Source organism: Pipistrellus kuhlii, unplaced genomic scaffold, assembly GCF_014108245.1.
Source record: "Pipistrellus kuhlii isolate mPipKuh1 unplaced genomic scaffold, mPipKuh1.p scaffold_m20_p_4, whole genome shotgun sequence".
Classification (NCBI taxonomy): domain Eukaryota; kingdom Metazoa; phylum Chordata; class Mammalia; order Chiroptera; family Vespertilionidae; genus Pipistrellus; species Pipistrellus kuhlii.
In genome coordinates this window covers 70,408,904-70,432,959 of record NW_023425540.1, presented here as the reverse complement: position 1 = coordinate 70,432,959, position 24,056 = coordinate 70,408,904, and the positions used below count along the sequence as shown (strand labels likewise).

The 24,056-nt window shown below is 47.1% G+C and overlaps 2 protein-coding genes across 3 annotated transcripts; both read right to left on the bottom strand.

Annotated features, from left to right (window-relative positions):
* Positions 1-2,026: 2,026 nt before the first annotated feature.
* On the bottom strand, positions 2,027-7,600 carry LOC118703238 (zinc-alpha-2-glycoprotein-like). Its single transcript, XM_036410030.2, has 4 exons — positions 7,457-7,600; positions 4,905-5,162; positions 3,214-3,486; positions 2,027-2,585 (listed from the first exon to the last, which is right to left on the bottom strand). The coding sequence occupies exons 1-4, from the start codon at positions 7,530-7,532 to the stop codon at positions 2,299-2,301; spliced, it is 894 nt and encodes a 297-aa protein (XP_036265923.1). The 5' UTR covers positions 7,533-7,600; the 3' UTR covers positions 2,027-2,298.
* On the bottom strand, positions 2,027-22,186 carry AZGP1 (alpha-2-glycoprotein 1, zinc-binding). Of its 2 annotated transcripts, XM_036410031.2 has the most exons (6): positions 21,916-22,182; positions 18,588-18,845; positions 17,295-17,567; positions 16,173-16,447; positions 10,325-10,329; positions 2,027-2,305 (listed from the first exon to the last, which is right to left on the bottom strand). In XM_036410031.2, exons 1-6 carry the CDS (start codon positions 21,989-21,991, stop codon positions 2,299-2,301), a joined length of 894 nt encoding a protein of 297 aa, XP_036265924.1. In that variant the 5' UTR covers positions 21,992-22,182; the 3' UTR covers positions 2,027-2,298. The 2 variants fall into 2 exon arrangements, with proteins under 2 accessions (XP_036265924.1, XP_036265925.1); XM_036410032.2 differs by lacking the exons at positions 2,027-2,305; positions 10,325-10,329 and having other exon boundaries at positions 16,049-16,447; positions 21,916-22,186.
* Positions 22,187-24,056: the final 1,870 nt, after the last annotated feature.

Sequence of the window (24,056 nt, the reverse complement as noted above, 5' to 3'; positions counted from 1 at the left end):
GGAGGCACCTCTGGAACAGACACAGTGTAAATGGCTGATGGACCGATACTAGTAGATGTGAAAGGCAGGGTTATGGGGCCTAGGGAGGTGAGCACAGTTTGCATATTGAAACTATTTGGGGGCCACCCTCATGTTTCCGTCCTCATGTTTTGAACAGTACCTTTATCTCCATCACAACAACAAACAATAATGATTCTTATCCTATATAATAAAAGGCTAATATGCAAATAGACCGAATGGCAGAACAACTGAACAACCAGCCACTATGATGTGTGCTGACCACCAGGGGGCATATGCAGAGCTTGGCAGGCATCAGCCGTGGTGGGATGGTGGAGCAAGTGTCGGGGTGGGGGTGGAGGGGTGTCAGACCAAGGCGAGGCACCAGTTACTGCCATCGGGGCAAGCCTCTGGTGCTTACTGAAAATTTTTTGCTCCATGCACTGTGGTCTCACCTGGTGCTCACACCTGCTGCCGGTGCCCGCCCCACTTGCACCCACAGCCAGTGCCATCAGTGGGTGTGAGTGGCAGCTGTGGCTCTGATAACCCCTGAGTGCTTCTCGACCCCCCACCCCTGCTCCTGAGGGGCAATCAGGGCAGCAGCCTACCGCTCACACATGCTGATGGTACTGGACCCATTTGCACCCACTGCTGGCGTCCGCCCCAGTAGGTCTGCACCATCAGCGGTGCTATTGGGGCCGGGGCTGTCAGTGTGTGGGGGCAGTGTCGGGAGTGGGGCAGCTGGCGGACAGGGGACTGGGGGCTGTGGCGGGAGGGAGCCGGCGGGGGAGTGGAGTATGGACTGAGACCTGTCCCTGTTCCCTCTGCAGCCTCGGGGCCCACAGTTCCTTTCAAGGTGCATGGATTTGTGCACTGGGCTCCTGGTATCTAATAATTATTTAATACTTATTACCAGCCACGAAAGAGTGTTGCTGTGCTCCCTCACTTCATCCGGGGTAAGTGCTACATTATTTCTGTTTAACAGACAAGAAGACTGAGGTAGAGAGATCACAGAGTTAAAAATGGCAGAGCACCCAGGTAAAGCCATTAAATCTTATTCCAGAGCCACTTGCTTGACCGGTAACCAAACTAACTCAGAACGTCTTTTGGGGGCCCAGGAGGGAGAAGAGCCTACAACTGAGGTGGGTGCCCTTTACTGGAATCAAACCTAGAACCCAGGACCAGTCCGCAGGCCGACGCTCTACCCACTGAGCCAAACCGGTTAGGGCACCAAAGAATGTTTTTAAGTCCTATATCCAGTTGGTGTCCCCTGCTTAATTCAGAATACTTATCTCTCCAGTCTAGCTGACAAACTATCCCCAGGAGAATCCTCCAGAGAGAGTCAAGGTGGTCCTAAGAGACTGAGGGATTGTTAAGGCAATTGGTGGCACCGAGGCTTAATAAAAGGGTCACAGGTGAGAGTTCTGCCCTGTTTGTTTTACTTAAACCTGTGCATGCTGGTAGGTGACTGAGCTAAAAATAAATAAATAAAATAAAATAAAATAAAATAAAATAAAATAAAATAAAATAAAAAATCACGAACGGACTCAGTTAAAAAATAACAAAGCACAACGAAATGAATTTGAAGGACTCCAGGAGCTGATTTGAAGGCTGATTTTTGCTTCCCTGGGAGCACATTCTGGAGGGACAAAGGCTCTTGAACAACCTGTAGTTGTGTGTGTGCCCCCCAAGGCCCACCTGACGTGGGGTAGGTGGAGTAGCGGGAGTGGAGGGCGGAGTCACCGCGGGGAAGGAAGTGCTGGGGAACCCGGTACAGACAAGGCTGCGGGTTGTGTATGAAAGAGTTTGCAGAGCTCGATGGCCTTCCACGCAGAGGGGACAGCACTAGTGGCCCCTGAACAACGCCCAGAGCTCCTCTTCCCCCGGAAGCTCCTGGTGGTCATGCCCTGCTACAGCGGGGGCCCAGGCCAACAGGGCCAGGAAACACTGCTTCTTGCAAACACGAAGAGTTTCAGAGGATTCACACGTTTGGGGGCAGGATGAATAACACTCTCTGCTTCCATTTCCACAGCATTGAGCAGTTTAATAATCTGGGTTATCATGTGTATAGGCTAGTTGATTAGTGTGATTAGACTTCACGGAACAGATAATGGGTTCTGAGAGGAAGGTAGCAGCAAGTCAGCTCAGTGCCCAGCACTCAGGTCTCGTGTCTCCCAACCCACCACCTCTCTGTCCCCTTCGCCGCTCCTCTTGGGCCTCATTCCAGAGCTCATCTCCCTCATGTCCCCATGAAAGGGTGCCGACTGGTCTCCGGACCCCGCGGTGCTGTTAGCCCCCTGGTCACTGAGTCCCATCCCATGTGACAATAAGGGGCTGGGCCAGGCTGCTGTGCTGCACGTGGCAGGAGTAGGGGCCTTTGTCCAAGGAGAAGGTTCTCAGCAGCTCCCAGGACTGGTAAGTGCCATTCTCACTGATGGGATCGTCTCCCCACAACTTAGTCTCCACCACATTGGCTCCCTGAGTCCAGTACAGATTGATCGGCTGTGGGTAGAAGTTGGAGGCCACGCACTTGAGGGTCCTGGAAAGTCCTAGTGTCACGTGGCTGGTGATTGACGCAGAGGGAGGGTCTGTGGAGAGAGACAGCACAGAGGTTGAGGGTCTGAAGGAGACATTTCCCTGTTCACGTCTCTCCCACCCCTGGAGTCAGGGATGAGCAGAGCTCTCAGTTTTCTACCTGCCTCCCCAGGAAACTTCCAGAAGATCAGGGAAGCTGAGGCTTTCCACGAACCTCCCCTGTTGGATAAAGGAATGCCTGTGGCTACTCCCCTGCCTCCCAGCACCCCTGCCCGCCCACTGTGGATTGACTTCTGATGGCAGGAAATGCCAATGCCCCGTGTTTTTATGTTTTTGCTTTGTCTCCTCCCCGCCCCCAAACCTCCCAGCGGGCTTTGTGGCTCCTGCCTCCCCCAGTCTGCCTGCTGCTCTGTCTTTGTGACCCTATCCTCTTCCCTCCCATAAGAACTTCTTTCTGATTCGTTCTTAAACCGAGGTCTCAGCTTGTGCCCACCAATCCTGCTCACACTCACTCATCTTCATCCTTCCTGGGCAGACATCTTACACCCCACAGCCAAGCCAGGAGGCATGTCGCAGAGAGAAATGACTGCAGGATTTGCCTGGGCTGTTCCCCTGAGGTCCCAGCCTGAAGCCGGTCCTTCTCAGCTCAGTGCGATGAGGAGGACATGGGGGCGGGGGTACCTTGCCGGTCCAGGAAGGGCCTGCTGAACTGCAGGTAGCTGCGTAGTAGATGAGGGCACTCCATTTCCAGATATTTCTTGGACTCTTGCACGGAGCCCTCTGTCTCCCACTTCACCTTGGTGTTCAGAGCTTTTGGTTGCAGGGGGATCCAGGCCGGGATTTCTGTGTTGAACTCGATGTAGTCCTCTCCGTCATAGGCATACTTCCAGAATGACCTGCAGTAGCTGTCATTCCGAATCTCACAGCCGAACGTCCCCTTAAAGGTGTGATTTCCTGCATGTAAGCCGAACCCGCCCCCCAGAAGTCAGTCAGCTTGGCATAAACACTGTCTCAATAACTCTCACTCCTACATAGTTTGCAACTCAATAGGGAGGAAGGGTTTTGAAATCTAAACATGCAACCCCTTTTATCTCAACAAATGGCTTATTAACCAGACATAGAGCAGGCAGAGAGAGGAAAACTTAGTATGCTTTGGTGTTTTACATTCTTCCTAATCAGGGAATTTCAGATTGCTGCAGACTGTGGACAGATCTAGACCCGTACAGCACCTCTTCAAATAAAATTTGAATATACTGTGAGGTCTTAGGAACCAGACACCAGCACACAGAAGAGCATCGACAGGTTAAATAGAAATTATTTGCAGTTTAAAACAGATTATGTAGTCTCTCCTTTTCTTCCAGTTGTGTAGGAAGTTGATGTCTCCAGTTGGGTCAGCATAATTTTATCAGCTCTTCTCTCTCTTTGCATTTTTGATATCTTCAAACCAATCTCTAATGCCCAGCTTCCTTCCCAATTAGCAACAACTCTTGGAAAATGGCATTTGTAGCTAAGGGAGACACAACTGCTTCATTTCATTTTAGCAATTATTAGTATTATTATTTTAAAAATAACTTTATTTCAGAAAGGAAGGGAGAGGGAGAGAGAGATAGAAACATCAATGATGAGAATCACTGATTGGCTTCCTCCTGCATGCCCCCAACTGGGGACTGAGCCCACAACCCTGGGCATGTTACCTTGACTGGAGTTGAACCCGGGACCCTTCAGTCTGAAGGCCGACACTCTATTTACTGAGGCAAACCAGCTAGGGCTTAGCAATTATTATTGGCTCTCCTAGGTGATGGCTCTAGGGGAGGTCAAGACAGTCCGTTCTAGCTTTCATGGAAAAGGAGAGACTACATAATCTGTTTATTTACCTAATAAAGCAAGTTTCTTGGAGGCAGAGCTCAATGATGCAATTATTGCAGATTCAGACCAGATAATTAAGTATGTGTTCACTGTCCAACAGCTAGTGATTGCCAGAGCCCGCACCGGAGCCCAAATGACCTGAGGTTTGCTCACTTCCCACTCAACATCCCTGGGTGGGGGTGAGCCTGGCACCCTCTAAAGTGGGATCCACCTCAGATGTGGGGGGTGCGGAACTGAGATGTCAGATGTGCCTAGATAAGGGCTGAGACTGACTTCACTTCCTGTGAGAGTGGAGGCCTAAAAGTGAGGATGGGGGAAGCAATGGGGAAGAAGAAAAGCAGCTCTGACGTGGGGGAGGAGGTGCAGAAATGCCTGTCTATGTATACCTGTTCTCTCACACCCCGTGTTAGATATAAGTATTTCCACCCCGCAGACCCCTTTCCTCTCCCAGGGCAGGCTGCCTCTGCTGCCAAGACCCTCCCCCCAGCAGCCCACAGTCCACTGACCTCTGTCCCTGTGATAGCCCATGACATCTCTCAGGGTCTGCATAAAGATGTCCTGCCTGTCCTGCTGCAATTGACTTTCTTCCTCCCAGTTCACCATTCCGTCCACCTGTTTCCATGGGCCCAGGGGCTCCGCCGTTTTGCTTTTACTGTCGTAGTGGAGGAAGGCCTGGTCATTGAGGAAGCCAGTGGCCTGAAAACTAGGCATGCCTGCCTCGGGCCTGGACACTCCGGTATAGTGGAAGCTCAGAGAGTAAGCATCTGGGGGGGGGGGGGAGAAGAAAAAAAGAAAAGAAAACATTGAGATGTGGGGACTGTCACGGGGAGTCTTAATGTGGGACCTCAGAGCACCCGGGAGGGAGACCAGGCCACCGAGCTTCTTCCTCCCTAGCTCTCTCCACCTGCTGTCAGCTCCTGGAGAGAAGAGGCTCTACTTCTGTTCTGGGGAGTAATACCTCAGAGGCCAGTTTGTGTTTTTACTGCACTGTTCGACATACTTTTCAGCTTTCCTGTACGTCTGTTGGGACCATGCCTGACTTCCGTCAAAAGAGAATGTGAGGGAAGTGATTTCTTTCTTCTGGCCGGAGGCCCTGCAATCTGAGTAGAACCCTCCGTCTCTCTTCTATTTAGGTGACGATGGTGGAGGCCACAGGTTGAAACGGAAGAGACCTAAGATGCAAACGGCTTGGATCCTCGTGTCATTCCAGGGAGGACAGGAAAGTTGCCTTATCCGTATTCTTCTTTTTTTTTTCAATGAGCAAGAAATAAACATTTGTTGGGGTAAGCCATAAAAACTGTCTTTGTTATTGGAGCATCGCCTTGTTGAACCTGAGAGACACATACAGTGAGAACCTGTAGGAAGGAGAATTGACTAGAAACCTCAGAAAATGGCCTAGAATGGATCAGCATAAGGTAAGAGCAGGATGGAGCTCCGAATTGCCAGGGCTCTCCCTGCATTTTGGTATGAGGCAGAGACTGGGAGGGGGAGCCGGGCATTTTCATAACTAATTCGATAATGAATTCATGATAGAATTCATGAATTACTAATACTCTCATGGATGTTACTAATGTTGAAGGCCTTATGACAGATTCTTTGTTCCAGGACTGAAGTTTTTATCACTAATTAATTTCTAAATGTGATTACCATTGTACGCAGTTGATGTTGAGTAAAGCAGATTACACTCTATTGTACAATGTGGGCGGGCCTCCTCTGATCATTGAAGGCCACAAGGGAAGAGACTGAGGTCTCCAGAGAAAGAAGGCACTCTGCCTCCAGATTGGACCCAAGACTGCAACAGCCTCTCTTCTCTGGCTCTCCAGGGTGCTGACCAGCCCTGCGGATTTTGGATTTCTCAGCCCCCACCATGGTGTGAGCCGTGTCCTTCAAACAAATCTCTTTTTGTGCATATACATGGCGTTCATTCTGTTTCTCCGGAGAACGCTGAAGCTACACTAGATTTTGGTGTAGGATGTTATTAATAATGTAAATATAATCAATAGTTATAAAACACATATTCTGACAGTTTGTAAATGTAATGAATTCTAAACTTACACAATTTAGCTTACTTTTCTTCACCCTGCAGTTTTCTATGCCAAAGAAAGTCCCATTACTCTGTCTTAAAATTGACTCTGGGCCTAGCCGGCATGGCTCAATAGTTGAGCATCGATCTACGAACCAAGAGGTGACGGTTTGATTCCTGGTCAGGCCACATGCCAGGGTTGCAGGTTCGATCTCCGATAAGGGGCATGCAGGAGGCAGCCGATCAATGACTCTCTCTCATCATTCATGTTTCTATATCTCTCTCCCTCTCCCTTCCTCTCTGAAATCAATAAAACAATTATATATATATATATATATTCTGACTCTATCTGCCCAACCTCCAGCTGACTTCTTTCCCTCACTCGCCTTCCAGGCCCACTGTCTGAGTGTCTAACTGTGGGGGGAAGGGATGGGCTTCTTTCTAGAAGTATCCTGCAGTTACTATGCCTTTACAAGTGCTCTTTAGAGTTGCCGTCTTTTTCCCTGACAGTCAGACAGATATATCCAGCTGTTGGAAGGCAGGAGGAACAAAAAGTTGCACTTGTGTAGCCCCTGCTCTGCCCTGGCTGTCTGACCCAGGACAGGTAATTCCACTTGTCTGGGTTTTAGCTTTTTGAATTTGGGGGGGCAGGGAGAAAGAGAGAAGGAGAGAAATATTTGTTTTCACACTTATTTATGCATTCATTGGTTGATTCTTGTATGTGCCCTGACTGGGAATTGAACCTGCAACCTTGGTGTATCAGGATGAGGCTCTAACAATGGAACTAGCTGGCCAGGGCATATGGGTCTCAGTTTTGCTGATTTTCCTACTAAGAATTTAGATTCTAATTATTTAAGGCCTTACTTAGCATGAGTCCAGAAGCTCCCTAAATGCTTCTGGAAGTATGTGAGCCTCAAACACCCATTCCCACTGTACACTGGGAACCCCGGCTTCAGCTGGGGCCCTCTCCCATCTATCTGGCTCTTTCCCTCCCCTGCATTCTTCTCCATACCCAGCCCTTGGTTCCCAACTCACTGTTTTGAGTGTCCTGGGAGACTGCAGGACCCACAACAAGCAGGAGCGACAGCAGGAAGGGTACCATCGTGCTCATCGTGTCTGAGTGGAAGGCCCTGAACGTCCCAGGTCCTGGTGCAGACTCCTCAGAGAGACAGCTAGATATAGTGCTGGGAACAGCTTGGCTTTGGGCCCTGCCCAGGTGAGGTAAATGCTCAGGCCAATGAGAGTGCCAGGCTGGCTCCTCAGCTGACTGGGAGGAAGCAGGATGCACAGGCGGGCTGGCGGATGTTTCCTCAGTGTCTACAGATGGTCTGCTAATGGGGATCTGAGGTAGGTGATCTGGGACTGGGGCTTTGTCATGGGTACGCACTGTGGCATCTGTAGCCCTGGGACACAGCAGGTGTTTGCAGTACTAATTCGATGGTAGGATTTGCCTATTCTCTTCCTGCCTAAATCTGATCTGGGTTTTCCAGTCTCTCCACTGGCTCCAGAATGAATCAACAAATAAATTTATTTTCTTCTTAAAGTCAGAACAGGAATCTGTTTCAGCAACTAATGAGGTGACTGTTAACAAAATTGGAAAAGGATTATTTTTAAGTAACAGTCTCTCAGGGAAATGGAGGAAGGGGAACCAAGGGCCATATTGAGGCTGAAGCCAGTGAAAATCCAGGTATCTTGGGCTTGTTTTTGTAAGACCTGACAAGTAGTGGAGGGTCAAACAGCTCACTTACTCATCTTTTTTGGTCAACTGGAAAAAAATGTTCCGTGAAGTCAAGGTTTAGGTCCCAAGAGGCTGCTACCCTAGGACAGTGTGAAGGACTTGAGAAATCCAAGGACCAAGTCTGTGAGGATCGAGTCCATAGGGCTGGGAAGCTTAAAGAAAAAGAAAATCAACTCAATAGCAGAAAGTATCAACTCAAAGCACAGCCTGAAAGTCAGGTGATTTCTATGATAGTGCAGAAAGAATCTTAAAAAAAATTTTTTTTATTGATTTTTTACAGAGAGGAAGGGAGAGAGATAGAGAACTAGAAAGGTCGATGAGAGAGAAACATCGACCAGCTGCCTCTTGCACACCCACTACCAGGGATGTGCCCACAACCAATGTACATGACCTTGACCGGAATCGAACCTGGGACCTTTCATTCCACAGACCGATGCTCTACCGCTGAGCCAAACTGGTTTCGCCATGCAGAAAGAATCTTATGGCTTTTCTAGTTTTGAGAATGAACAGACAAAAACATTAGTTGCTAATGATTTGGAGTCTAAATTTAGTTTTAAATTTTAGACCTAAGAACCAAAAATAAGTTTTCATAACTAATTATAAAAGCCTAAAAAGTCTAATAGCCACGTGTGACCAAGACATTCCTGCAAGTCTTATACAATTGCAACTAAGAATGGGTGACAAGAAGAGCTTCCTCAGAGGAGGAAGTCAAGTGTAGGATGACATTGGGAAAGGCTTCCTGAGAGACCTTGTTGTTGAGGGAAATACCCAACAGGGATAGAATCTCGGTTGGCAGCAGGGGGCAAATTTTATGACAGTGACGATGTTTGTCATCTTCATTTTTCTGTCCCTTGTACTTAACCCAATGCCTGGCAGAAATGAGGCAATCAGTAAACACTTTACAAGCATAGGAGAATGGATAAATGCGCTAAGATGAAAAAGGGATGATATCAGAGCCACCTGAGGGTTCCTGAGGACAATTTAATATATATTTTATTGATATTTTACAGAGAGGAGAAAGGGAGAGAGATAGAGAGCTAGAAATGTCAATGAGAGAAAAACATCGACCAGCTGCCTCTTGCACACCCCCTACTGGGGATGTGCCCGCAACCATTGCACATGCCCTTGACAGGAATTGAACCTAGGACCTTTCAGTCTGCAAACTGACGCTTTACCACTGAGCCAAACCGGTTTTGGCTCCTGAGGACAATTTAGTGGAACCAGAGTTGAGGTAGATGATTGAGAAGGAGCAACGGTGGGATGATAAAATGAAAAAGGAAGTTGGAGGTAGAATCTGTACGGCCCTCATTCAATGAGCATCCAATCAATGTCTGGGGAACATTTCACTATTGTGTCTTTTTCCCTCACACCTTCTCTGCATACCTCGCCCCTTTAGGCAGCAGTTTTTAGGTTTTTGTACGTCTACTCTCTTCTCAAGATACATTTTATTAAAAATTTTTTTAAAGAATTGTTTATTCATTTACTTGATTTCAAGATAATTTTAAATGCATAAATCAAAACATGTAGGACACAGAGGAAGCCAGTTATATGGAAATGCAAGTCTTTTCATGCACCCCTGCAGGCTAACAGACTGTTGGCAGCCTCTCCACCTCACCAAACAGAGCAGCATGCTATTGTATTTTAAAGTCACTGTGGAATTGTTAAGAAGGAGATGACTAGTCCAGCTGGTATGGCCCAGTAGTTGAGCATTGACCTATGAAACAGGAGGTCACTGTTTGATTCCCACTCAAGCCACCTACTGGGTCTCCAGTAAGGGGTGTACAGGAGGCAGCTGATCCATGATTCTCTCCCATCATTGACATTTCTAACTCTCTTTCCCTCTTTCTTCCTCTCTGAAATAAGTAAAATTATATATAAAATAAGGAGATAACTTGTGGCAACCAAGTTTCTGCTGAGCGGGGCATCCTGAAATTGCAGTTGCAGTTGGTTCTGTGGGCGGAGGAATCTGTTGGTGATTTTAGTTGGGTGGGCAAAAGCTGATTGTGTATGAATGCACATTTGGTCCTCTGGACCCCTGCATCCACCCTCACGTGACCAGTCAATGCTTATGGCCCGATCCTAAATTGAGGTCCTTCCCCTGACTATAAGCTTTGTGACCATCACCTCTCCGCTGCCTCATATCCTCCAGGTCAGCAACTCTCCACCTCTTCTTAAGCTCTCTGAGCCTTTCACTCCTCTGAAATCTGAATCTCTCAAGTCATTGTTCTGCGTGTGGGAGAGCCTCTGTGTCCTCTCCTTTCTCCCACATCTGGCCAGGACGCAGGATTTCTGAAGTTTCTTCCCTCTTGTCCAATTGGGCCCCATCACTCCTGTGAGAGGCTCGGTGGGATCTCACATCCTAATATGTGTTTGCCCTGGACTTTCATATGGACTCCGGGTTTTCTCATCGATCTGAGATTTTTCTTGTGTCATGTGATTTACTGGTTAATATTGATCGCTACATTGTTGTCTCTTGACTATTTAAATTTTGCTCCAGCAGTCCTCCAGATGTTAAGCCAAGACATTATTTTTCTCCCAAAGGAAGGGACTGTGGATTTGTCACAAACTAAAGAAGCTCTTTTTTGAGATTTGATTTTGAAATTAAATTGAAGTATCAAAATAAAAAAGCAGCCGAAGCTGGTTTGGCTCAGTGGTAGAGCGTCGGTCTTCGGACTGAAAGGTCCTGGGTTCGATTCCGGTCAAGAGCATGTACCTTGGTTGCGGGCACATCCCTGTTGAGGATGTGCAGGAGGCAGCTGGTCAATGTTTCTCTCTCATTGACATTTCTGGCTCTCTATCTCTCTCCTTTCCTCTCTGTAAAAAATCAATAAAATATTTTAAAGAAAAAAAAAAAAAAAAAGCTAGAAACATCGATCAGTTGCCTCCTGCACACCCCCTACCAGAGATGTGCCTGCAACCAACGTATATGCCTTTGACTGGAATTGAACCTGGGACCTTTCAGTCCACAGGCCGATGCTCTATCCACTGAGCCAAACCGGTTTCGGCAGATTTTTAAAATTATGATTCTTTGAGGTCTGATTCCACGTTGAGTCGAGAGGCTCCCTCAATGCTTCTAGAAGAGTGTGAGCTGAGTTAGTTGAGAGCCTTGAACAGCCATTCCTACTGTGCCCTGGGGATTCCAGCTTCCTCAGGGGCCCTCCTCCCATCAGTCCCCCTCATCACCATGTCCCCTCCCTTCTCCTCCATGTCCAGCCCTCGCTTCCACACTCAGTGGCTTGGGTGTCCAGGGGCCTTCGGGACCCAGAAGGAGCAGTGGGGACAGCAGGATGGGCACCACTGTGCTCCTGGCTCCTGGCCTGAAGGCTCCTCAGTTCCAGGAGCTTGGAGAGACCGCTTGGAGCTAGAGCAAAGTGTCCTTTTGGGAGCCAGGTGTCTGTCCTTTTGGGACTGGCTGGGGTTTGGGCCCAGGCCAGGTGAAGTGAATGCACAGGCCAGTGAGAGTGCCAGCATGGGCTCCTCTCCTGACAGTGAGGAAACAGGATGTCAGGGCAGCCCGGGCGGATGTTGTGTCCAGGGAGAGTACAGATGGTCTGCCAATGGAGAGGGAGCCAGTGATCCGGGGCTGGGACCTTGTCGCTGTTCCGCACTGTGGCATCGGTTGCTTCTGTTGGCAGCAGCATGTGATCATAGGACTGCTTCCAGGGAGTGATTTGCCTTTTCTTTTCCTGCTTAATCCTGAGTCTGGGTTTTCCAATCTCTCCACTGATTCTAGAAGGAAGCAGTAAATAAATGTATTTTCATAAGTTAATCCCAAAAGCCTAAAGCCAGAATAGGAATCCATTTTAGCAACAATGATGATGTGACTGCTACCAAAATTGGGAAAGGATTGTTTTTAAGCAATAGTTGCTCAGGGAAATGGGCACCAGGCTAGATAAAGGGCCATATTGGGACTAGGAGCAGTGAATATACAGATATGTTGGGGCCGTTCTTATAGGCCTTGACACTGTATGAAGGGTCAAACAGCTGATGTAGTTATGTCTTGCTGTCAACAAAACGTAATGGTTATTGAAGGTAGAATTTCACTTCCCAATAGGCTAGTACCATACAACCATGTGAAGGACTTGCAAATTCAAGGACTAAATCTGGGATGGTTGAAGATGTAAATGCTGGAAGAATTGAAGATAAAGACAAGCTCAAAAGCAGAAATGATTGATTGAAAGCACATTCTGAAAAGCAGAGAGACACCACCAAACCTACCTGAGAGTCATTGAGGTCAATTTAGTGGAAATAGAGTTCAGGAAAAAGATTGAGGGGCTGGTCAGGTCTGGGGATATGTATTCAGAAGGCATACTGAAGTGAAATTCTGGAGCCTTCTTCATCCAATGAACAGAAAATGTCTCCCAATGAATGAGTCACATTTCACTATCGTTTCTTTTCCTCAACAGCCTGTAGTCTTTGTATCTCTCATCTAACTAGCTCAGCAGTTTTTAGCCTTTGGTGACATCTATTCTTTTGCCAAGAGAAATTTTAATTTTTTCTAAGTTTTCTGAAATTATTTATTCATTTACTTCTTTCTTTTAAAAAAATATATATTTTATTGATTTTTTACAGAGAGAAAGGGAGAGGGATAGAGTGTTAGAAACATCGATGAGAGAGAAACATCAATCAGCTGCCTCCTGCACACTCCCCACTGGGGATGTGCCTGCAGTCAACCAAGGTACATGCCCTTGACCGGAATCAAACCTGGGACCCTTGAGTCAGCAGGCCGACACTCTATCCACTGAGCCAAACCGGTTAGGTCTACTTCTTTCTTTCAATATACTTTTCATGCATGATATAAAACATCCAATCACGAGGAAGTCATTTATATGAAAACACAGGTTTTTTCCATGCACCCATGGGGGCTGATGGCTGTTAGCAGAGGGGACCCTGATACAGAGTCACATGCTATCCTGAAGTGAGCGAGGAATTGGTAAGAGGGAGATAGTTTGCCTGGCTGGTGTGGCTCAGTGGCTGAGCATTGACCCATGCACCAAGAGGTCACGGATTCGATTCCCCATCAGTAACACATGCCTGAGTTGTGAGCTCCATCACCCGTGGGGGCCGTGTAGGCGGTAGCTGAACATCGTTTCTACCTCTCTTTCTCCCTTCCTACAATATCTCTCTAAAAATCAATTAAAAAACACACACATAGACATACAGTTTATTATTATTATTATTATTATTATTATTATTATTATTATTTTAAGAAGGAGATAGTTTGTGGCAAGAAGGCCGTCCTGGGATGGGGCATTCTGAATTTTCACTTGAAGTTAGTCCTGCCTAAGAGCAGAGGAAGCTGTTGGCGATCTTTGTTGGATGGGCAGGAGGTGTTGGAAGTTTATGCCTGTAGCCGAGCCCCCACCTCTGGTCACCTGAGATCTTTTCTCATCGGCCTCACACCCTCCTGGTCAGGAACAATTTTCCTACGGCTTGCCAAGCTCTTAGAGCCTTTCACTCACATGGAAACCTGAATCCCTCCAGGAAGCTTCTCTGGGTGTGTGAGTACTTCTCTGCCTCTCCTTTCCCCTGACACCTGGCCGTGACTTGTTTTTTTTTGAGGAGTCCTGGCTTTCTTCCACTCAGGCCCCATCACTCCTGTTTACAGGTGGGGTGGATCCCACATTCCACTCTGCCTTGGCCTTGGCATGTTCATGTGGACTTTGGGTTTCCTTATTGATCTGACATTTTTATTCTGTCATGTGTTTTTAAAACAATTTTTCTCCCAAGTGCCATAATGTTTACTTTATCACTGCACTGTTCCCTCTACAGTATTTGTATTTTGTTCCTTGAAGTCTTCCTGGTGTTCGGAAAGGACATTATTTTGCCCCAGAGAAGGGGAATTTGAATTTCACATGGATTTAAAAGAGAATCAGCTCAGAATTCTGTCAGGGAATTACTTCCTTAAGTAGCTATGCTTAGAGGGGACTCTGGAATAATGTGGAATGTGAGGGTTAGGATGGAAATCATACTGAATTTTTGGACTGGAACCCGGATTCTTTGTCCGCCAGAATCGAAGAATGAATCCACGGACAGAAAGTGGAATATAGCAAAGGTGGGGATTTATCGAAGAACAAATACAGACTCCCATGTGGGGAGAAGGAAAGAGTCCCACAGAACGGACTCCCAAGTAGGGAGGGGAAAGGGCCCCTCTGAGTTCCTTTTCCCAATGGCTTATAAAGGCTGCAGATCCTGGTGCTTTGATATCCCTTCTGATTGGTCACTATTTCCTTAGACCAGTGATCGGCAAACCGCGGCTCGCGAGCCACATGCTGCTCTTTGGCCTCTTGAGTGTGGCTCTTCCACAAAATACCAGGTACAGCGTGATTGAAACTTTGTGGCCAATGCGCAGAAGTCGGTTTTAGTCCTGGACGAGTCTATTTTGAAGAAGTGGCATTAGAACACTCAAGGGGCCAAAGAGCCATATATGGCTCTTGAGCCAAGGTTTGCCGACCACTGCCTTAGTCTGGTAACTAAGCTGTGAGTTCCTTCGCCCATGGGGGCCCTGTAGGTGGTAGTAAGTCCTGGGCTTAAGGGACAAACCCTATTGCTACTTCCTTGTCTTATGGAGATATAACTGCACCTGGCTTCCTTGTGTTATGGAAATGTACCTTCTCGCAGTCTTCAGCCCAGTGTTTTTCCCATGGACACAATTCTAAAAAATCCCCAAGCCTGCCTATATCCCCCTAAAACTTCTGCTTCAGAAAGATGTAGGAAGGTCTTGTCCCACAGGAAGGAACAAATTGTCATGGGGTGTTAAGGTAATACAAAGTCACGTGAGAGGTCTGCTCTGTTTTGGGTGTAAACCTGTGAGGAAAAAAAAGGAGTTCTGTAGAAAGTAGCCTCACAGGGGGAGCTGGTCTTAAATTCCTAGGTGGGAATGGTAGGTAGTCATGCTCCAGCCCTATACATTTCTTAGTTACAGTTTTTAAGCCAGCCTTTTTATTGTTCTTGTGCATACAGATTAATACATCTTGTAATACTTCTCCAAGTGGGAGTTAACTCTCAAGAGAGAACATAATCTTGTTAACCATTGTGTAATTCTGTTCCTGAATGGGGACTGGCCCAGGAGCTGGTTGGTCTGCCTTGGGCTGGCAGGTAGTGTGTGGGTTCTTTTTAAAAAATATATATATTTTATTGATTTTTTACAGAGAGGAAGGGAGAGGGATAGAGAGCTAGAAACATCGATGAGAGAGAAACATTGACCAGCTGCCTCCTGCACACTCCCCACCGGTGATGTCCCTGCAACCAATGTACATGCCCTTGACTGGAATTGAACCCGGAACCCTTCAGTCCACAGGCAGATGCTCTATTCGCTGAGCCAAACCGGATTCGGCAGTATGTGGGTTCTTGGACTTTGTGCAGGAAAGATTTCACAATACAAGTCCAGGAGATTTTGAGAGCACGTTTGTTAAAGTTGAGGACAATGAAACAAAGAAAGGCCGTCGTAAGGTAAAAGAAGCAACAGGAGAGAGCCTAGGTGGGGCTGCATTGGCTCACTGAGAAATAGAAGTCACAGCGAAAGGATTGAGCCAAGGCAGGGTACTGTTAGCTTACTGGGAAGTCAGAGAAAAAGGGGGCTTTGGAGACAGATTCAGGGGGTAAGCCTGGGATGAGCGGCTGCTGCCCACTGCTCGCCTGGTTCCAAGTCTCTTGGTTAACATTTCAAACAGCAGTTTTCATGTAAGATGGATGCTTCACTTAGAGAAACCTCCAGGTGGATAAGGGTTTTGATAACACAGGGGATAAGGGTGCTGGGCAGAGGTGCTGGGAGTTGCTTTTTCAATTTTGGCTTTTCAAGTGGATTGTTTGCTGGATGCCAAGAATTTTAGATGATCCAAGTGCTTGGGGACAAGATGAATAATAATCTCTGCTGACATCTTTACAAATTTTAGCAACACAATAATCTGATTTATTTTTGCCTATAGGCTAGCTGTTTAATGTAATTAGATTTCACCGAATAGATAATGGGTTCGGATAGGAACGTGGTAGTGCATCAGCTCAGTGCCCAGCATTCCATGGGACAGTGAGGGGCTGGGCCAGGCTGCTGTGCTGCACGTGGCAGGAGTAGGGGCCTTTGTCCGAAGAGGGGATTTTCAGCAGCACCCAGGACTGGTAAGTGCCATTCTCACTGATGGGACCCTCTCCCCACGACTCAGTCTCCACCACACTGTCTGCTTGAGTCCAGTACAGACTGATTGGCTGTGGGTAGAAGTTGGAGGCCAGGCACTTGAGGGTCCTGATGTTTCCTGGGTCCACATGGCTGGTGATTGACGCAGAGGGAGGGTCTGTGGAGAGAGACAGCACAGAGGTTGAGGGTCTGAAGGAGACATTTCCCTGTTCACGTCTCTCCCACCCCTGGAGTCAGGGATGAGCAGAGCTTTCAGTTTTCTACCTGCCTCCCCAGGAAACTTCCAGAAGATCAGGGAAGCTGAGGCTTTCCACGAACCTCCCCTGTTGGATAAAGGAATGCCTGTGGCTACTTCCCTGCCTCCCAGCACCCCTGCCCGCCCACTGTGGATTGACTTCTGATGGCAGGAAATGCCAATGCCCCGTGTTTTTATGTTTTCGCTTTGTCTCCTCCCCGCCCCCAAACCTCCCAGCGGGCTTTGTGGCTCCTGCCTCCCCCAGTCTGCCTGCTGCTCTGTCTTTGTGACCCTATCCTCTTCCCTCCCATAAGACCTTCTTTCTGATTCGTTCTTAAACCGAGGTCTCAGCTTGTGCCCACCAATCCTGCTCACACTCACTCATCTTCATCCTTCCTGGGCAGACATCTTACACCCCGGCCTTTGCCCCACAGCCAAGCCAGGTGGCATATCACAGAGAAAGCAGTGTTTTCCAAAGTGTGGTACGCGTACCTCCAGGGGTACAAGAAGAATTTGGTGGGGGTACGCGTTGCACCGGAGTTTTCTGGGGATATGCACTGCACCGTGTTTAGCTGCGCCTAATTCTACGTTCTCATGAGTATGAGGGGTACTCAGCATTACGAAAATTATAGAAGGGGTACACATATGTCAAAAATTTGGGAAACACTGGACTATAGGATTTTCCTGAACTGTTCTCCTGGGGTCCCAGCCTGGGATCACCGTGGTCTTTCTCAGCTCGGTGCGGGAGAGGACATGGGGGCGGGGGTACCTTGCCGGTCCAGGAAGGGCCTGCTGTACTGCAGGTACTTGCGCAGCTTCTGGGGGCACGTTTCTTCCAGGTAGTCCCTTGTCCGGTGCACGGAGCCCTCTGTCTCCCACTTCACCTTGGTGTTCAGGGCTTCCGGTTGCAGGGGGATCCAGGCCGGGATTTCCGTGTCAAACCTGATGTAGTCCCGCCCGTCATAGGCAACAGTCCAGAAGGCCCCATCGTAGCTGTTATTCCGAACTCTGCAGCCAAGCTTTTCCTGCATGATGTGATTCCCTGCATGGAGCCCAACCCCCAGAAATCAGTCAGCCTGGCACCAACTTTGTCTTAATAACTTACTCCTGCACAGTTTGCAACGAAGAAGAAAGGGTTTTGAAAACTAAAGATGCAACCCCTTTATCTTGGCACATGGGCTATTAGCCAGACATAGAGTGAGAAACTTAGTATGCTCTGGTGTTTCAGGCCAGTCTGAGATGAGATGCTTTCTTCCCATCAGGGAATTTCAGATTGCTACGGGCTGTGGATCAATCTAGTCCCATGAAGCACCTTTTTATTTTTTAAAAAAAATATTTTTACTGCTTTTTCCCCCAGAGAGGAAGGGAGAGGGATATAGTGTTAGAAACATCAATGAGTGAGAAACATTGGTCAGCTGCCTCTTGCACACCCCTAGTGGGAATATGCCCACAACCAAGGCACATGTCCCTGATTGGAATCGAACCTGGGACCATTCAGTCTGCAGGCCGATGCTCTATCCACTGAGCCAAAAACGGTTTCGGCTCTGGGTAATTAAAAAAAAAAAAAATCTCTTGGAGGCAGGTCTCAATGCTCCAATTTTGGCAGATTCAGACCAGATGATTAAGAACATGTTCCCTGTGAAACAGTTAGTGACTGGCAGAGCTAGAACCTGAAGCCTGACCAGAATGACCGAGGTTAGCTCACTCCTCACCCAGCATCCCTGGATGGGGCGAGTCTGAAGCCTTCTAACGTGGCATCCACCTCAGATGGGTAGGAGTGTGGAGCTGAAGGGACAGATGTGCCCATAAGGGCTGACACGGACAGCACTTGGTGTGAGAGCTGAGGCCTGGAAGTGAGGAGGGGGGGAGTGACGGGGAAGGAGGAAAAGCAGCTGTGATGTAGGAGAGGGGAATGAAGAAATGTCTGTAAATCTCTGTAAATGCCCTGCTTTTTCTTTGGCATGGGGAGTAGTTCTAGCCTGCGGACCCCTTTCCACTCAAAAATTGCAGGCCTGCTTCTTGACCTAAGACCGCCCACCCCAGCAGCCCATCGTCCACTGACCTGTGTCCTTGTAGTAGCCCATGATGTCTCTCAGGTTCTTCAGGAAGAAGTCCCCCCTGGCCTTCTGAAGTTTACTTAGTTCCTCCCAGTCCTCCATTCCTTTCACCTGTTTCCACGGGCCCAGGGGCTCAGCTTTTTCACTTTTACTGTCGTAGTGGAAGAAGGCCTGGTCGTTGAGGTAGCCAGTTGCCTGAAAACTGGAGAAGCCCTCCTTGGGCTCGGAGATCCCACTGGAATGGTAGGTCAGGGAATAAGGCCCTGCAAAAGAGGAGACAAGAGTGAGCTGTGGGATCCACGCAGGGGAGTCCCATGGGGGGCGCCAGAGGGCCAGGAAGGGAGACCTGATCACTAGGCTTCTTCCTCCACAGCTCTCTCCACCTGCTGCCGGCGGGCACGATTGGACGCTCACTTGAGAGAAGGGGCTTTACTTCTGTCCTGGGGATGACACTTCAGAGACCATTTTGGGTTTCACTACAGTGTGTTCTCTCTTGGCACATCAAAAGATGACATTTCTTAGCCTTTTTATAGGTATACTGGGACCATGACTGAGTGCCATCAAAAGGAAATGTGGGTGGAAGTGATTTATTTCTTCTGGTTGGAGGCCCTCTGAGCTGGTTTGAAACCTCTGTCTCTCTTTTATTTAGGTGACGACTGTGGAGGCCACAGGATAAAATAGAAGAGTCCAAACATGGGAACTACCTGGGCCCTTAAGTCAAGACAAGAATATTGTCTGTTCTGTTTTCATGTTTACATAACTTAGTTGAACCTAACAAACACTATAATTAGAAAGTGTAGGAAGGAGAATTGACTAGAAACCTCAGGAAATGACCTAGAATGGGTCAGCATAAGGTAAGAACAGGATGGAGCTCAGAAATGCCAGGGCTGTCCCTGCATGTTTGTGGGATATTTTTATAATAAATTTCAAAATGGATTTCTAATATAAACTCTTACTAGAAGCCTGGTGCGTAGATTCTTGCACCAGGTTCCTCAGCCTGGCCTGAGGGGATTGGACCAAAACTGGCTCTCCAACATCCCCCAAGAGGTCCCCACCTCCCTTTTGAATATATCATCCCATCTGCCATACCGTCACTCCCCTGGAATTGGGCTCTTTCCTCTCTGGTTCCAGGTGCATCACCCAAGAATCACAGGTGCCAAGTCACTGCAGCTTGGCAGCTCCTGCATTAAGCGTCTGCCCCCTGGTAGTCAGTGTGTGTCATAGCTACTGGTAAGGGTATCTGCTCCCTGATGGTCATTGCATGTCATAGCTATCTTTCGGATGGTTGCTTAGGCTTTTATATATATAGATAGTGTTACTGATTTTAGAGGTCATATTCCAGATTTCTAGTTACAGTACTTAAGTTATTCTTTTCTTATTTATTTATTTATTTATTTATTTAAAATATATTTTATTGATTTTTCACAGAGAGGAGGAGAGAGTGATAGAGAGCTAGAAACATCAATGAGAGAGAAATATCGACAAGCTGCCTCTTGCACACCCCCTACCGGGGATGTGCCCACAACCAATGTACATGCCCTTGACCGGAATCGAACCTGGGACCTTTCAGTCCGCAGACCAATGCTTTACCACTGAGCCAAACCGGTTTCAGCTATTCTTTTCTTTTTTAAATTTGGGGGAAGGAAAAGCATAAGGTAAGGAAGGGTGGAGGAAGTTATAAAGAAACATATATGAATGGTAAGATATGTACACATATAATATCTTAATAAATAAAAAAAGAAAAGAAACAGATATGACTAATAGGAAGGTGAAAGGTGCCAGTGGGGCAGGGTTGGGGGGAAGGAGAATGGATGGGAGAGAAGGGACAGTTGTAGGACATACAGGACGTGAACTAGGCTCAGTGATACCAAAACTGGGCCTCAACTGTTCTTTTCACAAACTTAAACTTAGAGAACATTGAAAAGATGCTTTTGGTATAGGAAATGTGAAAAGCAGTGGGCATGCTGAAAGAGTTTCAAAATAAGAAAAAGTATCCAGCCCTAACTGGTTTGGCTCAGTGTATAGGGTGTTGGCCTGCACACTAAAGGGTCCCAGCTAAGGTCATGTACCTTGGTTGTGGGCACATCCCCAGTGGGAGGTGTGCAGGAGGCAGCTGATTGATGTTTCTCTCTCATTGAGGTTTCTAACTCTCTATTTCTCTCCCTTCCTCTTTGTAAGAAATCAATAAAACATATTAAAAAAAACACATGTGGGTATATGGAAAGCTTGCTAAAATTAGAGTAAAAGGAGACGAAGAATGAAAAAAATTCAAATGCATAAAGTAACAAGGGGAAAGAAGAAAAGAAGAGATAAAGAATGTGAGGGGGGAAATATTTGTTAGTTATTCTTGCTAATTTTAAATGTGGTTGCCATTTTACTCAGTAGATGCCGAGTAAAGATTACCACACATAATGTGGATGGGACTCCTCTGATCATTGAATTCTACAAGAGAAGAGACTGAGGTCTCCAGAGGAAGAAGCCACTCTGCCTCCAGATTGGACCCAAGACTGCAGCATCCTCTGTTCTCTGGCTCTCCAGGGTGCTGACCAGCTTTGCGGATTTTGGACTTCTCAGCCCCCACCATGGTAGATCTCTTTCTGTGCATATACATGATGTTCATTCTCTGGATAACCCTAAAGCTACACTAGATTTTGGTGTAGGATGTTATTAATAATGTAAATATAATCAATAGTTATAAAACACATATTCTGACAGTTTGTAAATGTAAAAATTCTAACATTCACAGTTTAGCTTATATTTCTTCACAATGAAATTTTGTATGCCAAAGAAAGCCTTAGGACTCTGTCCTAAAACGGACTCTATCTGCCCACCCTCCAGCTGGCTTCTTCCCCTGTGACCCGCCTTCCTGGCTCACTGGCAGTGTCTAGCTGTGGGGGGAAGGAATGGGCTTGCTTCCAGAAGCATCCTCCAGTTACTATGCCTTTCCAAGTGCTTTTTTGGAGTTGCTGTCTTTCTCCTTCAGAGTCAGACAGATACCTCCAGCCGTTGGAAGGAGGGAGGAACAAAAAGTCCTACCTGTGTGGCCCCTGCTCTGTCTTGGCTGTCTGACCCAGGACAGGCCACTTCACTTGTCTGGGTTTCAGTTTTGCTCATTTTCTTACTAAGAATTTTAGATTCTAATTATTTAAGGCCTTACTTAGCATGAGTCCAGAGGCTCCCTAAAGGCTCCTGGAAGTGTGTGAGCCTCGAACACCCATTCCCACTGTACACTGGGAACCCCGGCTTCAGCTGGGGCCCTCTCCCAGCCCATCTATCTCGCTCTTTCCCTCCCCTGCATTCTTCTCCATACCCCGCCCTTGGTTCCCAACTCACCGTCCTGAGTGTCCTGGGAGACTGCAGGACCCACAGCAAGCAGGAGCGACAGCAGGAAGGGTACCATTGTGCTCATCGTGTCTGAGTGGAAGGCACTGGACGTCCCAGGTCCTGGTGCAGACTCCTCGGAGAGACAGCTAGATATAGTGTGGGAACAGCTTGGCTTTGGGCCCTGCCCAGGTGAGGTAAAGGCTCAGGCCAATGAGAGTGCCAGGCTGGCTCCTCAGCTGACTGGGAGGAAGCAGGATGCACAGGCCGGGCTGGGTGTGTTTTCCTAGGAGTCTACAGACTATCTGCCCAGGTGGAGCTGAGCCCGGTGATCTGGGACTGGGACTGGGACTTTGATATGGGTCCGGACTGTTGCCCTCTTGGCGGCAGCGTGTGATTACAGGACCAGTCCCATTGTGTTATTTGGTTTGTGCTTCTCCTGCCTAATTCTTAGTTTCTACATTGATTCTAAGAACCAACTGGTAAATAAATGTATTTTCTTTGCTTAAAGTCAGAATAGGAATCTGTTTCAGTAACTAATGATGTGACTACTACTAAAACCGAAAAAGGATTCTTTTTAAGCAACAGTCACTCAGGGAAATGGAGGAAGGGGAACCAGGCTTCGTTATGGGACCAAACCGGGGTTCAAGGGACAGTCTTGCAGGCTATGAAAGGAGCGGAGGGTCAAACAGCCAACTGAGTCACCTCTTATGTCAACTGGAATAAAATGCTCAGTGAAGGCAAAATATTCGATGCCAAACAGCTTGAGAAATTCAAAGACAATGTGATGATCGAGTCCATAGGGCTGAGAAGCTTAAAAAAAAAAAATGTAATTAGCCGAAACCGGTTTGGCTCAGTGGATAGAGCGTCGGCCTGCGGACTGAAGGGTCCTGGGTTCGATTCCTGTCAAGGGCACATCCCCATGCAGGAAGGGCTGATAGGATGTTTTTCTCTCATCCATGTTTCTAACTCTCTATCTCTCTCCCTTCCTCTCTGTAAAAAATCAATAAAAAAATATATTTTTAAAAAATGTCATTAATTGAAAAGCATAAAGTATTGACTGAAAACAGTCTGAAAATCAGGTGATATCTATGATAGTGCAGAGAGGATCTTTTGGCTTTTCTAGTTTTAAAGATGAAACAGATGATGAAGAAGAAGAAGAATAGTGCCTGATGATTTAAAGCTAAAAACAAAAAATAAAACACAAGTTTTCATAATCTAATTACAAGAGTCTGAAAAGTCTAATAGTCAACTGTGACCCAGACATTCCTGCAAAACTTACACAATTGCTGCTAAGGATGGTGACAACAAGAGTGTTATCAGAGGAGGAAGCCAGGTGTGGGATGGCTTTGGGAAAGGCTTTCTGAGAGACTGTGGTTGAGGGAAATACCCAACAGGGATAGACTCTCTGTTGGCAGCAGGCAGAAATTTTGTAAGAACAGGGAGGTGTGTTCTGTTCATTTCTCTGTCCCTAGTACTAAGCTCAGTTCCTGGCAGAAAGAAAACAACAAATGAACACAAAAATAGATCAATCAATAAATGAGCAGGGACCAAAAGGGATGGCAGTAGATCTATCTGAGAGTCATTGTAGCCATTTGGTGGGAATGGAATTCAGGAAGGAGAGGGAGGGTATGGCAGATGGGGTGATATATTCAAAAGGGAGGTTGGTAATATATTTTAAAAAAACCCTGGCTCAGTGGATAGAGCATCAGTCTGAGGACTGAAAGGTCCTAGGTTTGATTCCGGTCAAGGGCATGTACATGGACTGCATGCACATCCCCGGTAGGGGGTGTGCAGGAGGCAGCTGGTCGATGTATCTCTCTCATCGATGTTTCTAGCTCTCTATCCCTCTCCCTTCCTCTCTGTGAAATCAATAAAATATATCAAAAGGGAGGTTGGAGTCAGATTCTAGACAGTCCCCATACAAAGAACATCCAATGTCTTCCAGTGAGTGAGGCACATTTTACTGTGTGTCTTTTCCTTCACAGCCTATCAATATATTCTCTGATACCCTATCCCTAGGTCACCAGTTCTTAGCCTTTTGTGCCATCTACTCACTTGCTGAGACAAATTTTATATTTTCTTTTTTTTAGAAGTTATTTATTTATTTACTAGTGGCCTGGTGTATGAAATTCATGCACATTAAAAGAGAA